This window comes from Tenrec ecaudatus, chromosome 8, assembly GCF_050624435.1.
Source record: "Tenrec ecaudatus isolate mTenEca1 chromosome 8, mTenEca1.hap1, whole genome shotgun sequence".
NCBI classification, from domain to species: domain Eukaryota; kingdom Metazoa; phylum Chordata; class Mammalia; order Afrosoricida; family Tenrecidae; genus Tenrec; species Tenrec ecaudatus.
Window position 1 is genome coordinate 34108304 of NC_134537.1, and position 14666 is coordinate 34122969.

At 38.5% G+C, this 14666-nt stretch overlaps 1 protein-coding gene across 1 annotated transcript in view; it reads left to right on the top strand.

Moving 5' to 3' along the window:
* OSTN (osteocrin) overlaps positions 1 to 13799 on the top strand; it is a 44432-nt gene extending 30633 nt beyond the window's left edge. The window contains exon 3 of the mRNA XM_075555632.1: positions 13715 to 13799. Coding sequence (XP_075411747.1) covers positions 13715 to 13799 — 85 coding nt within the window. The remainder of the gene's footprint in view (positions 1 to 13714) is intronic.
* The last annotated feature ends 867 nt before the right edge of the window (positions 13800 to 14666 follow it).

The following is a 14666-nucleotide window of genomic DNA, read 5'->3' on the forward strand; positions in this document are numbered from 1 at the left end:
GGAGAGAAGACCCAGTGCCCATCTGTAGAAAATTGGACATGCCCTCACAGACAGGTCACAGGGAAGAGATGAGCCAGTTAGGCTGCACTGTAGCACCAATGAAACACACAACTTTCCTCTAGTTCTTTGGTGCTTCCTTCCCCCCTCTATCATGACCAGAGCATGCATACTGCTGGATACAAATAGAATTAGACCAGAGCATGTGCACTGCTAGATAAAAGCCCCAAATACAGGGCATTCAGGATAGATAAACCCCTCAGGGCCAACAAGGAGAGTAGAGATACCAGGAAGATTAGGGGAGGGTGGGTGGGAAAGGGGAAATCCATCACAAGGATCAACCTAGAACCCACTCCCAGGGGGATGAATAACAGGAAAGTGGGTGAGGGGGCGATGGAGGACAATGTAAGATTTAGAAAAATAATCTATAACTCAACAAGCATTCATGAGGGAGGGAGGGAGGGCAGGGAAGGGAGGGGGAAGAAATAGGAAGCTGATATCAGGGGCTCAAGTGGGAAGAGAATGCTTTGAAAATGCTGGTGGTGGCATATGTGCAAATGTACTTGACACACTGGAGGAATATATGGATTGTGATAAGAGATGTAAGAGCCCCCAATTAAAAAAAAAAAGGATGGCCTTAATCTCCAGACCTTATAAACCAATACAGTTTGATTAAGTCTAAGAAGTAACTATGTTTGAGCTTCTGTGTGCTTTTTGTATGTATGAATATATATAGACATTTAGCATTTCCATATATATATATATATACTTATGTGTTGTTGTTGTTATTGTTAGCTGCCATTGAGTTGATTGTGACGCATAGCAACCTATGAACTACAGAATGAAACACTGCCTCGTCCTGATTCATCCTCACAGTTGTTCTTATGTTTTAGCCCATGGTTGCAGGCACTGTGTCAGTCCATTTTGTCAAGGGCCTTCCTCTTTTTCATTGTCCGAGTACTTTACCAAGCACAATGTCCTTCTCCAGCATCACCATTCAAATGTGTGACACTTCTTATTCAAGGTCCAGATTTCACATGCATATGAAGGCAATTTGAATTGGGTCAAGGTTGGAAACAGGGAACTTATTACAAGGATCTACATGTGACCTCCTCCCAGGGGGATGGACAACAGAAAAGTGGGTGAAGGGAGACGTCGGACAGGGAAAGATATGACAAAATAATCATTTATAAATTATCAAGGGCTTATGAGAGAGAGGGGAGATGGGAGCGGGGAGGGAGGGGGAAAAAAGAGGACCTGATGCAAAGGGCTTAAGTGGAGAGCAAATGCTTTGAAAATGATGAGGGCAAAGAATGTACAGATGTGCTTTACACAATTGATGTATGTATTTATATGGATTGCAATAAGAGTTGTATGAGTCCCTAATGAAATGTTAAAAAAAAAAAAGAAGAGAAGAAATTGGGTCAGGCTTACCTTAGTGCTCAAATTTACATCCTGGATTTTCAATCTGGTTAAAAGGTCTTCTGCAGCAGACATACCTAATGCAACATATCTCTTAATATCTTGACTGCTGCTTCCATAGCATTCATTCTGGATCCAAGCTAGACAAAATGTGACAGCCTGCCTCTGCAAACGCTCAACACTCTGGGAACTCCACGGAGCAGCTTCACGTAACACCACCAGGTTACCATGGGTCAGACTTGGCCCAGCAACAACAAATTCGGTAACTTCTGTGAATCACTAGAGTACCTGTGATCCTTAATATTTTGGGGTTTTAAGATTTTATGTTTTTTGGTTTTGTTTTTTAGTTCCGATTCAGGAGTTTTAGATGCTTGCTCCCAATAACTCAATATGCATTTGTGGGAGGGAGTTTTAGGTGTTTGCATAGCAAATATGATACGATGGGCTCACATTTCTGTGCCAAGCAAGGGGGGAGGGAGTCACTATGTATTTCTTTCATAGGTGCTCCTGCACAGTGGGATACTATGAACTGGTTCTCTCTGTGCGCTCCATTAGTCTGAAGTATTCCGTCTGCTGCCCTTGTTGTTTCTGCCAGTCTTAGTACCAGTCATTCTCTGGCTTCAGGAAGATTCAGTAGCCCTGTCTTGCAGCACTACAGTATCCATTTCGTCCCTCTCAATTGCATGGCCCAGAATTCCCACAGTCCATTAACAATGCCTTTTTTAAAAAGGGTTCTTCCTTCCTCAGATTGCCTACAGATTAGCTCGATTCCCTGATTCAGCTGTTACCCAGCCCAGTCCTAAACTGGATGCAATGAGCGAGTGATACCAATGGGTAGATTCTTCTAGCTTCGGTTCAGTTCTTGTTCCTTGTGTCTCCTGCTTCTAGACTCCTTCTGGCTCTCTAATATTTGGACTGCTGCTGTTTGTTTGTTTATTTAGTGAAATTTCGATGCTGGCCGAGTAATTGAGAGGCAGCAGTCCCTTCACTGTCTTGCTTCTCTTCTCCCATCTGATATCTTGACGAGCAGGCCTGTGAGCAATAATTGTTGATGCAAATACAACTAAATTCTGACAACTACAATATTTTCTCCATCTATCTTTGTGTTTCTTATTACTCCAGTGGTGACGATTTATGCTTCCTTTGCATTGGGTTGTAATTCATATTGAAGGTGTAGCCTTTGATCTTCATCAGTACATGCTTTAAGTCTTTACTTTTGGAAAACAAGGTTGTTTCATTTGCATATATTGTTGTTATTCAGTGCCATTCACTCAGCTCTGACCCATAAAGACCCAATGCACAACACAACAAACCACTGCACTGTCCTGTGTCATTCTCACAGTTGTCCTGATGCCTAATACAGCCACTGCATCAATCCATCTCACCAAGGGCTTCCTCTCCATTGCTGCCCCTTCACTGTTCCTAGAATGATGTCCTTCTTCAGGCTCGGGTCTCTACTGACAATGTGTGCACAGTATGTAAGATTAAGTCTTACCATCTTTGATGCTAAGAAGCACTCTGGTCATACTTCTTCCAAGGAAGTTTGTTCTTTAACCCTCCATAGCACTTTCAATATTTTCCCCAGCACTACAATTCAAATGCATTGATTCTACTTAATCTTCCTTATTCGATATCTAACTCTCATATTCATATGAAGCAATGGTGAATACGTTGAGAATTGCTTGGGTCAGCCTCATCTTAGTCTTCGAAATAACATCCTTGCTCTTCAATACTTTAAAGAAGTCTTGTGAAGCAGCTTTACCTAATGCAACACATCTTTTGATTGATCTCTTGACTGCTGATTCCATGAGCATTGACTGTGGATCCACGCAAGACAAAATCTTTGACAACTTCAATCTTCTCTCCATTTTGTTACCTATCGGTCAGGTTGTGAGGATTTTTGTCTTCTTTACATTGAGCTGAAATCCATACTGAAGGTGATTCTTCTTTATCGGCAAGTCCTTCAGTTCATTCTCACTTTCAATAAGCAAGCTTGTGTCATTTGTACATGTTGTTAATAAGCCCTCATCCAATCCTGATCCCGCATTCTTCTTCATATACTCCAGATTCCTTGACGACTTGTATGGTAAATGAGATTACTTATATGGTAAACTGAATTACTTGTATGGTAAACAAGACTTGTTCGATGAACAAGAATGGTGAAATGATACAACCCTAACACCCGCCGTTACTGATTTTAAAACAAGCAGCATGCCCTTGTTCGAGTCACACAACTGCCTCTTGAGCCATCTACAAGCTCCAAATGAGCACAGTGAAGTGTTCTAGAATTCCCATTCTTCTCAAAGTCATCCACAGTTTATCATGGTCCACACAGTCAAATGCCTTTGCATAGTCAATGAAACACAAGTAAACATCGTTCTGGTATTCTCTGCTTTGTCCCAAGATCCATCTGTCATCAGCAGTTATACCCTAGTTCTACAACCTCTTCTGAATCCATCCTGAACTTCTGGCAATTCCTTGTCAATGTACGGCTGCAACCATTGTTCAAGGATTTTCAGCAAAAATTTACTTGTGTGAGATATCAATGGTATAGTTCTATGGCTTGAGCATTTGTTGGGTCACCTTCCTTTGGAATAGTCACAAATATGGATCCCAATTAGTCAGTTAGCCAGTCTTCCAAATTTCCTGGCATAGACACGTGAGTGCTTCCAGTATTTCACCATCTAGCTGAAACATTTCAATTAATATTCCACCAATTCCTGGAACCTTGTCTTTGGCTGATGCAGTTAGTGCAATGTGGACTTCTTCCTTCAGCTCAATTGTTTCTTACTTAAATGTTGCTTCCTGAAATGGTGGAATGTCGACACTGTGCATTCTTTTAATCTTTTCTGTAAAATAATATAGAGTTATGCTCTTTTCTTACAAATTGAATAGATTCAAGAAGGCATGATCTGCAAAGAGAAAACTTATATATAAAAGAAAAGGATAGATGCAGTTGAGTACAGGGCACCCTGTGGCACAGACATTCTGAGTTTCTGAACTTTATTCGAGGCAGGTTTAAATAGTGCACTCCCGGGGTGCAACAGGCCTGACCGCCCACATGGGAGCAAACCAAGAGGGGAGTGCAGCAGCATAGCAAGAGGAGCAAATCCACGAAGTCCCTGAGGAAGTTTGATAATAGATTTCTGACTTGGGGGACAGTGCTTGGCACCTCATCTGAACTGGTTGGAGGGTATTCACCAGGAAATTCTAAAGGTATAATGGGGTGGGGGCTGGGGCAGTAGATGGCTCCATCCTTGACTGCAAGAAGAGCAACAGGGTCTTATGGAAAGCTTGTCCCTTGAACATGAGAGCTGAGAACTGTAAGGATGTATTTCTATCACCAAGACTTTTTCCTTCCTTTTTGTTTCCAACCTATGCATTTCAATTGCCAATAATTATCAATGCATCTTGATTGATGTTTGATCAATTTCTTACTGAGTCAAGGTAAGTTTCTTTAATATCTTCATCACAAATTTTTGTAATTGATGAATAAATTGAACAATTTCTACCGATTGGATATCCTTGAAGGTGAATAGAAATGATACTATCACACACAACATTGTACTTCATGATTGATTTCGCAAGATCTTTTCTGACTATTAATGTGATGCCATTCCTCTTGATGGTGTCCTTTCCAGCATGGTAAAATAATTTGATTTTCTAATTTAAGATGACTAACACCACTCCACTTCAGTTCACTAACAACTAAGATATAGATCTTCATGTGTTCCATTTCATTTTTGGCCACTTCCAATTTTCCTGAATGCATACCTCACACTTTCTTTTTTTAATTATTAAATGCTTTTATTTGAGGCTCTTACATCTGTTATCACAATCCATACATTCCTCCATTGTGTCAGCACATTTGCACATATGCCAGTACCATCATTTTCAAAGCATTCTCTTCCCACTGGGGTCCCTAATAAGAGTCCCCATTTATTCCCCTGCTTTCCCCTGCCCACCTTCCCTCATGAACCCTTGATAAGTTATAGATTATTATTTTCATATCTTACATCATCCTCCATTGCCCCTCATCCACTTTTCCATTGTTCATCCCATTGGGAGGGGGTTCTAGGTTGATCCTTGTGATCAATTCCCCTTTCTCCCTCCACTCTCCCCTAATCCTCCTGGTATCTCTATTCTCATTGTTGGCCTTGAGAGGTTTATTTATCCAGGATTCCCTATGTTTCAAGCTCTTATCTGTAGAAGTATGCATGCTCTGGTCTATTTGTAAGATAGAATTGAGGTCATGATAGTGGGGGGAAGGAAGCACCAAAGAGCTAGAGGAAGGTTATGTGTTTCGTCAGTGCTCTACTGCACACTGACTAGCTCATCTCTTCCCTGTGACCCCTCTGTGAGGGGATGTCCAATTGTCTACAGATGGGCATTGGGTCTCCATTTCATGCCTCCCTCCCCATTCACATTGGGTATGATTTTGTTCAGAGCCTGATACCTAATCCCATTGACACCTCATGATCACACAGGCTGGTGTGCTTCATCCATTTGGACTTTGCTGCTTCTCAGATAAATGATCACCCGTGCATCTTCAAGCCTTTAAGACCCCAGACACTATATCATTCGATAGCCGGGCACCATCAGCTTTCTTCATCACATTTGCTTATGCACCCATTTTGTCTTCAGCAAACATGTCGGAAAGATGAGCATCAGAGAATCCCAGATTATTAGAACAACGTGATCTTGTGTTGAGGAAGTACTTGAGTCGAGGCCCAATGTCCATCTGCAACCTTAATTCTTAGCATATAGATATGAGTACATAGTTATAGTTGCCTCTCTTGTACATATACATTTACATATGTATATACCTATATTTAGGCCTCTATCAATGCCATTTGCCTCCTGGTTCTTTCCTCTATTTCATTTTACTTTCCTCTTGTCCCAACATCATGTTTGGCCTTCATTAGGGTTTAGTAATTCCTCACTATTACATTGCCCTTGATTAACCCCCATAGGAATCTTACACCCTTCTCTCCATTGATTTTAACTCACTTGTTGCTCCCTTGTCCCTGAGTTGGTCCCCTGCCCCCTTCCTTTAATCCACCTACCACTTCTCCCATATCCCCCCAGAACCAATGGTCCAATTATTTTCATCTCTGAATTGTTTATCCCAGCTATCTTATCTAGATAGACATGTAGAGACATAAATAAGCTCAAAAACCAGGCAAAGCCAAACAAAGCAACAAAGGAAGTCAAGACCACAAAACAATAACAGCAACAACAATTACAAAAAGAAAGGCACTGACAAAAATGGAAAAGCATATAATTAGTTCAAGGTCTGTTTGTTGGCCTTTTCCAGTAGAGTCTGATGGGGTCCCACACTCTATCGCCAAAGTCTATTTTTGGTATTCCCCAGAGATTTCATCACTTTGCTCCCCTTGCTGCTCTGTTGCATGTCCTTAGAGTTTTGCCCCAGCGTGATGGGGTCAGATTGTGCACAATTACCACATTGTGTCTCCAGTGTTGTCTCCCACAGTGCTCTGGTTTAGTGAGGGATGTCTTGTCTTGTGGTGGGGCCGGCCCTATGGTCCTCTATGTACGTTGTCTGTTCTGAGCAGGAATATCATCCTTGAGCCTTGATGGGCCAGATGTCCTGCCCTCCCTCTCCATCCTTTTTCATTTCTCTAATCAGACACACCCCTCTCCCAAAACTGTAGCTCTAGTGCTGTCCTCTGACATACTTTACACTTTCAAAGTTTCAAGCATTAGAAGATTTTTGCAGCTGTTTTTCTTCACCTTGAGTTATGCCCCCTGAGCACATGAAGAACACAAGGGCACAACTCACACAGGTTTTACTCAGCTCATGCCACCATGAAATCAGCTCCTTTTCAGTCACATCTCTAGTTCCCTTGGATCTGAGGGGTCATCCTCCTCCAGGTGTCCTCAAACTACAGCCCGCAGGCAACATGTGGCCCGCCGTGGACATTCATCCAGCCCACTGGGCGTTTTTGCCCCATTTGGTTTTTTACTTCGAAATAAGATATGTGCAGTGTGCATTGGAATTTGTTCATAGTTTTTTTAAAACTATAGTCCGGCCCTCCAACGAGTCTGAGGGACAGTGAACTGGTGCCCTGTTTAAAAAGTATGAGGACCCCCGTAACACGATCTCTGATAATGTCCTGCTTCCTTTGTTTATGCATTCAATATCTAATAGTGCCGGACACCATGCACATATTTTCAGCAGCTTCTTATTCCAAAATGGGGATCCAAATCCTTTGTCATTGTTGTACTTAGTCTGGAAGCTCCCCTGAAACCCATGCACTTTGGAGGACCCTGATGGCACTTGAAATACCAGCAACACACAAGCCACCATCATCAGACTAACTGACAGACAAGTGGTGGAAATATCAAGTATATGGTGTTTATTAAGGGGGCTCTGTTAGTGTAGTGTGTCTTACACATTGAGCTGCTAACTGCAATGTCAGTGATTCAAACCTACTAGTCACTCATCAAAAGCAAAGTAAGACATTCTGGTCCTATAATAATTCAACTCTGTCCTGTAGGTTTGTTGTGAGTCAGAATCACCTCAGTATCAGTAGGTTTCATGTAATATGATATTTTCATGGAATAAACTCAACAATTAAATTCTCCAAGAAATAAATCATCAAGTTTATATGTAATAAGTACAATGAAAACTTATTGAATATAGATTACATGATTGTATATTAATGTTAAGTGAGGTATACGAACAGAAATAGAGGATGAGAACATATCTGAAATAAATTTAATATGCTAAGATTTTATGTTAACTGTGGATCTTCATAGGTTAAATGTTGTTCCAGTTGCAGATTATACAATTTTACCATTTATGGCAACCACAATTAAATAATCAAGAAGAAACATTGAGAAGAAAAGAAGACAGTTAGCAAAAAGGTGCATCACAGAAACTAGTTGCCATATACAAAAACAGAAAAAGAATTTTTAAAAGAAAAAAGCACTCAGAAACACAAATAGCAACAAAAAAAGAGAGCAAGAAAGCGAAACACTTCATTTTCAGTAATAATCTTAAATGTAAATGGTATAAATATCCCATGCCAGAAAAAAGAAACCCAAAAGTGGCACAATGGATTAGAACACACACATACACGATCCATCCTTTTGTTGTTTATAAGACAGGAACCTTAGATATAGGAAGCATACAGACTGAAAATAAAGAGATGGAGAAAAATAGTCCATGCCAACATTAAACAAAAGAAAGCAGATAAAAAAAAGAAAGCAGACATAGCAATACAAATAAAATGTATTTTTATTTAAGAGCTAATGAAGGATACTACACAATAATAAAAGGGTCAATCCAACGAGAATATATGAAAATTGTAAACAAGGTTAAGTTAAAAAAATACATATTGCTACTAGGGTTCCAGTCCATATATATACCGTTTTATTCAAAAATGTGTTTAAATGTACTCTGAAATCAATAGATAGATATATCAAAAAAAGTTCTCTTAGTATTACACCTGACTTAGTCTAATGAGGATGCCTTCACAAAACAGATTTAATCAAAACAGTGGTTTCCAAGAGGTTCTGCTGAGCAAGTTCAATTCCAGACGTTAGCTCAGAAGGTCATGATAACTGTGCTTTGTTATTCCACCTGAGCAACCTTGATAGATTGCTCAAATAACACACGACAACCCAGGGACTTATTAGAAAGAGGTTTGAAGAAAATTGGAAAATGCGTTAGTGAGTAAAAGCCAGGAAATTTGTCCTGAGGAAAACGTTTCCCGTTATGATGATGTCCCTGTTCATTCTGGCAAAATAGCAAGCTTACCTTTTTAACCTAGTATAAAATGAATATTTCAGAATTCCCAGGGGAAGGGTTGGAGGGATGAGAGCACCATGTTCAGAAGTGTATATACCTAGCTAGAAAGTATTCTGAGAAACAAAGAAACAATAGCTTCGCGTGTTGATATTTGTGTTTCATAAAGGTTTCTATGATTTTATAGCAATTTATTTCCCTCATAGATTCACCTAACAGCAATGTACCAAAATACTTTAAATGAATACTAAGATGAAAAGAGAAAGACAATCCCACAATATTAATGAATTTCCATACATCAGTTGCAACAACAGTCAGAACTTCTAAAAAGAAGATCACTGTAGAAATTGGGAACTTAAATAAAAACATATGTCAACTATATATAGCAAAGAAACTCACTGCTGTTGAGACAATTCTGATTCATGGTAGTTAGAATATTGGATAAGATACTATAGGATAGATTATCATTTTTCCTTCGGGTCGCCAAAGCTGTAAATCTTTATGGGAACAGAAAGCCTATATTTCTGTCATATAGAATCTAGCAGCAGAACAATACACATTCTCCCGAGGCACATATGAACAATTTTCCAGAACAGGCCCTATAAAATCACAGAAAACATATCTAAAATAATTTAAGTTGAATAAAACCATAAAAAGCATGTTCATTTCTAGCATCATAGTTGTATGATGCTAGAAATGAACAATAGGAAAGTTAATAAATAAATTGAAATGAAATGTTATACTTTTGAGTCATGGAGGAAGTAAAAAATAAAATTTTTAAATTCAAAGAATTGAAAACACAAAAGAGCAAAATCTTTTGGAACAGCAAAGCAATACTTAGAGGGAAATATATATAGCAATAAATTCTTATATTAAAAAGAAAGCCCAAAATGATTAACTTAAAGTGACAATTAGAACAAATAGAAAATAAGAAGCAAAAGGACTCACAAGGTCCCAGAAAGGAGAAATCAAAAAGATTAGGAAAGAAATAAAACGAAATGTGAAAACACTAGAAAGAATAAAAAAAAACAAAAGCTATTATTTGAAAAGATTAATAAAATAGAAAAGCTGCTGACTAGCAATATTGCCCAAAGTGAAAAGCCTACAAAGACGAATAACTAAATTTAAAAATTAAATTGTGACATTACAATCATTCCAATATAAAGACCACAACCATTAGTATGACAAATACTCCAACAAACTTGAAAACCTAGATAAAATGGAAACACACCAAGAAACACAATATATACAAACTAACACAAATAAAGGTAGAGTTTAAACAGACTTACTACTTAAGAAGAAATCCAAGATGACATCAAAAACTGCCAATAGCAATAAAAGCCCAGTACCAGGTGGTTACACTGGGTAATACAGAAGGGAGTTGATACCAATTCCAGTCAAAGTATTCCAGAAAAGAAAGGAATAATTCCTAATTCATTCAATAATGTAAACATAAGCCTAGATAAATACTAGATCAAGGCAAAAAAATAATAAAAATAAAGACAACTACAGATCAATATCCCTTATGAAAATAAATGTAAAAATTTTGAACAAAATTCTAGCCAACAGGTTTTAACAATATCCTAAAGACAAATCATACACCCTGATCAAGTGGTATTCATACCAAAATTATAGTTTGACTTTAGAAACCCATTCAATGTAAAACAAAGGAAAAGAACCATGCCTGAATAAATTGATGTAGAAAAATCATTTGATAAAATCCAACACCCTTTCCTCCAAAAGAAGAGTAAATAAGAAATTTCTGTAAATAAAGGGCTTATAATCAAAACCAACATCCAGTATTAGACTCAACTAAGAAAAGCTAAATGGTGTCTCTTCAAAAGTGGGAACACGACAACAATGACCATTGTCATAACTCTTAATCAAAACTCCTTGAGATCCTGTCTTGCTCCAGCTAGAAATAGCATAAATTAAACAACCAAAGCAGATAACAACAAATATTGCAGAATATGTGGAAAGATTGGACCATAGCCATTGTTAGTGGAATTAGAAAATGGTACAATAACAATGGAAAATAATAGAGTGTTTTCTCAAAAGTCTATAAATAGACTCTATAGGCAATCCTATAGGACAGAGCAGAACTGATCTTTAAGGTGTCTTTAAAAGAGGGTTGACGATTCTAAAGGAGAATACAGCCTCATATTTCTCCTTTGGAGCACTTGGAGAGTTTGAACTGCTGACCTTTTAGATAACAGACCAATGCTTTTTTTTTAATTATCCTATTAGGGGCTGATACAACTCTTATCACAATCCATACATACATCAATTGTGTAAAGCACATTTGTACATTCATTACCCTCATCATTCTCAAAATATTTGCTCTCCACTTAAGCCCCTGGCATCAGTTTCTCATTTTTCCCCTCCCTCCTTGCTCTGCCCTCCCTCATGAAACTCTGATAATTTATAAATTATTATTTTGTCGTATCTTGCCCTGTCCAACATATCCCTTCACCCACTTTCCTTTGTCCGTCCCCGGGGAGGAGGTTATATGTAGATCCTTGTAATTGGTTACCCCTTTCCACCCCATCTTCCCTCCACGCTCCTGGCATCGCCACTTTACTCCCTCAATGCAAGAATACTTTGTTCTATTAAACTGGAATTCCATGATGCTCACCTTCCCGACACAATCGCTGAAGACAAAGCAAGTGTATAAGCAAATGTGGTGAAAGAAGCTGATGGTGCCCGGCTATCAAAAGACATAGCATCTTGGGTCTTAAAGGCTTGAAGGTAAACAAGTGGCCATCTAGCTCAGAAGCAACAAAGCCCACATGGAAGAAGCACAACAGCCTGTGTGATCACGAGGTGCTGAAGGGATCAGGGATCAGGCATCAAAGAACAAAAATATCATATCATAGTGAATGAGAGGGATTGTGGAGTGGAGATCCAAAGCCCATCTGTAGGCAATTGGACATCCCCTTATGGAAGGGTCACAGGGAAGGGACAAGCCAGTCAGGTTGCAGTGTAGCCAAGATGAAACATACAACTTTCCTCTAGTTCCTTAATGCTTCCTGCCCCCCCCATCATAATCCCAATTCTACCTTACAAATCTGACTAGACCAGAGGATGTACACTGGTACAGATAGGAACTGGAAACACAGGGAATCCAGGACAGATGACGCCTTCAGGACCAGTGGTGAGAGTGGTGATACCAGGAGGGTGGAGAGAGGGTGGGGTTGAAAGGAGGAACCAATTACAAGGATCTACATGTGACCTCTTCCCTGGGGGACGGACAACAAAAAAGTGGGTGAGGGAGACGTTGGACAGTGCAAGATATGACAAAATAATAATTTATAAATTATCAAGGGTTCATGAGTGAGCGGGAAGCGGGAAGGGGGGCAGAAATGAGGAGCTGATGCCAGGGACTTAAGTGGAGAGCAAATGTTTTGAGAATGATGAGGGCACTGAATGTATAAATGTGCTTTACACAATTGATGTATGTATGGATTGTGATAAGAGTTGTATGAACCCATAATAAAATGATTCTTTTAAAAGACCTTGTTGCTGAGGCAAAAGTCTGTTATCAGTGAAAGCAAGAGCTATTTCCACTGCTAATTGTTATGCAATAGCTACAATAATGAGCTTCACCATTAATCATGAGGTTTGTATGTAAGATTATCATGCTTAAGGACCAACTCCGAGGAAAGCAACAACATTGGCCTTAAATCATCATTATTCTCAGGGTGCTTAATAACAACTTTTTGAAGACTACTTTTTATTTATCTATTCCATGACATCCAGAAAAATAAATTGCTTCCTAATAGGCACACAATAAATAATGCAGATACTAGTGATTCAAGATTTATTTGATGCTTTATGTTTAAATTATGTAGTATCGATCAACAGTATAATGTCAGTAATTATAAAAACTAAAAAGTGATTTAAAATTTCCAGTGTAAATTTTTTTTAACTCTTTAAGGTTTCAAAAATTCAAGAGATAATCTTATAAGGTAATTAAGCCTCATATCACTGTGATATTTAAGCAATGATTGGTATCATTGTCGGCCAAAAATTTGAGCAGATTCTTGCATGTTTGGGGGGAATAAGAAAGAATAAGTTACTTATTTCACAGTCTTTGAAAATGGTAATGTACTGCTTCTTTAACTGTGTGCTTATTGGACTTCTATATCAATATACAAAATCTAAAAAGAGGAAACAACTAACGGATCTAGTTAACAGATCATCATATTAAAAAAGGGTTATTTTCCAAGCTGGAAACCCCTGAATTTTCACCTTGGCTATATAGACAATGCGTGATTTGAACTTGGATATGTTGTTTCACATCTCTAGGTCTCACTCACAGTAGTAGTAGTAGTGCTGGTTTTGATAACTGTTAAGAAAATAAAAAGATATCGGGCACATAATGGGTGGTCAATGAGTAGTAATTATAATTTTTATCCTAACCCTTTAGAAGAGTTCCTGCAGCTACATGAAATAAGAACCCGACAGTATTATTGATCATTTATCCTTTAGCTTACAAATATTCTTCTTGTTTTGTCTCAGGAAAGTAGTAAAGCACACCAAAAGACGGCTTCGTGCCCCTATGGATCGAATTGGTGGAAACCGGCTTTCAAATTCCAGAGGTTAATGATACCAAGTGTGAGTACAAATTAAATATTTTTACTAAAATTTCACAATTTCACCCTAGGTTACATGTTTCTCTTTTAATTTCTTAGTTTATTGTAAACATTACAGTACTGAATTCACCTGTTACTGTTGTTAGGTGCTTCCATTGCTTCCGTGTAAGGTTCCAAATAAAGACAATTATTGTAGTATCCCTCTTTTTGAAGAAGACCACAATAGGTTAAGAGAGAGACCATGTTCATAAATGGTTACCAGGAAGAAAGTCACAGGAAAAGAACATTTAATACATTTGTTTTTGTTGCTGTTGCTAGCTGCCATCTGTTTGGCTCCAACTCATCGTGACCCTCTGTACAACAGAACAAAGCACTGCCCCATCTTAAAAGTGGTTCCGAATGTTGTAGCTCCTGCTTTAATGCATCTTACCGAGGGACTTCTTTTTTAAAAAAAGAAAGAAAAATTGTTATTTGTTTAAAATTTAAAACAAATGAAACTTTTTTTCACTTAAAAAATGTAAGAGAAAAGTAACTGTTGCAAAGTTGCTAATATTTCAGGCAAAGAAAGATCTAGGACTGAGGCCTCTGAACTTCCAGAAAGGTCAGCATTTTCTCCCCCACCCATTTCTTGTATACGAATTTCATTTTAAATCAAGCAGAAAAAGTGTGTCTAACTTTGTGGAAAACTTTGTTTCACTTCTGCGAGGTGTGATGTAATACTTTTTTGTAGCTGGGTCATTTGTGGGATTTCACCTTCGAGGTTTCACTTTACATCTTCCTGCTAAAAGTGAAACTTTGGAAATTTTCCTTGGTTTGAGGTCAAGTCTAAATACAAATGCTTGTTTCCAGTTCAGTAATACGTGTTTCCAGAAAAAAGA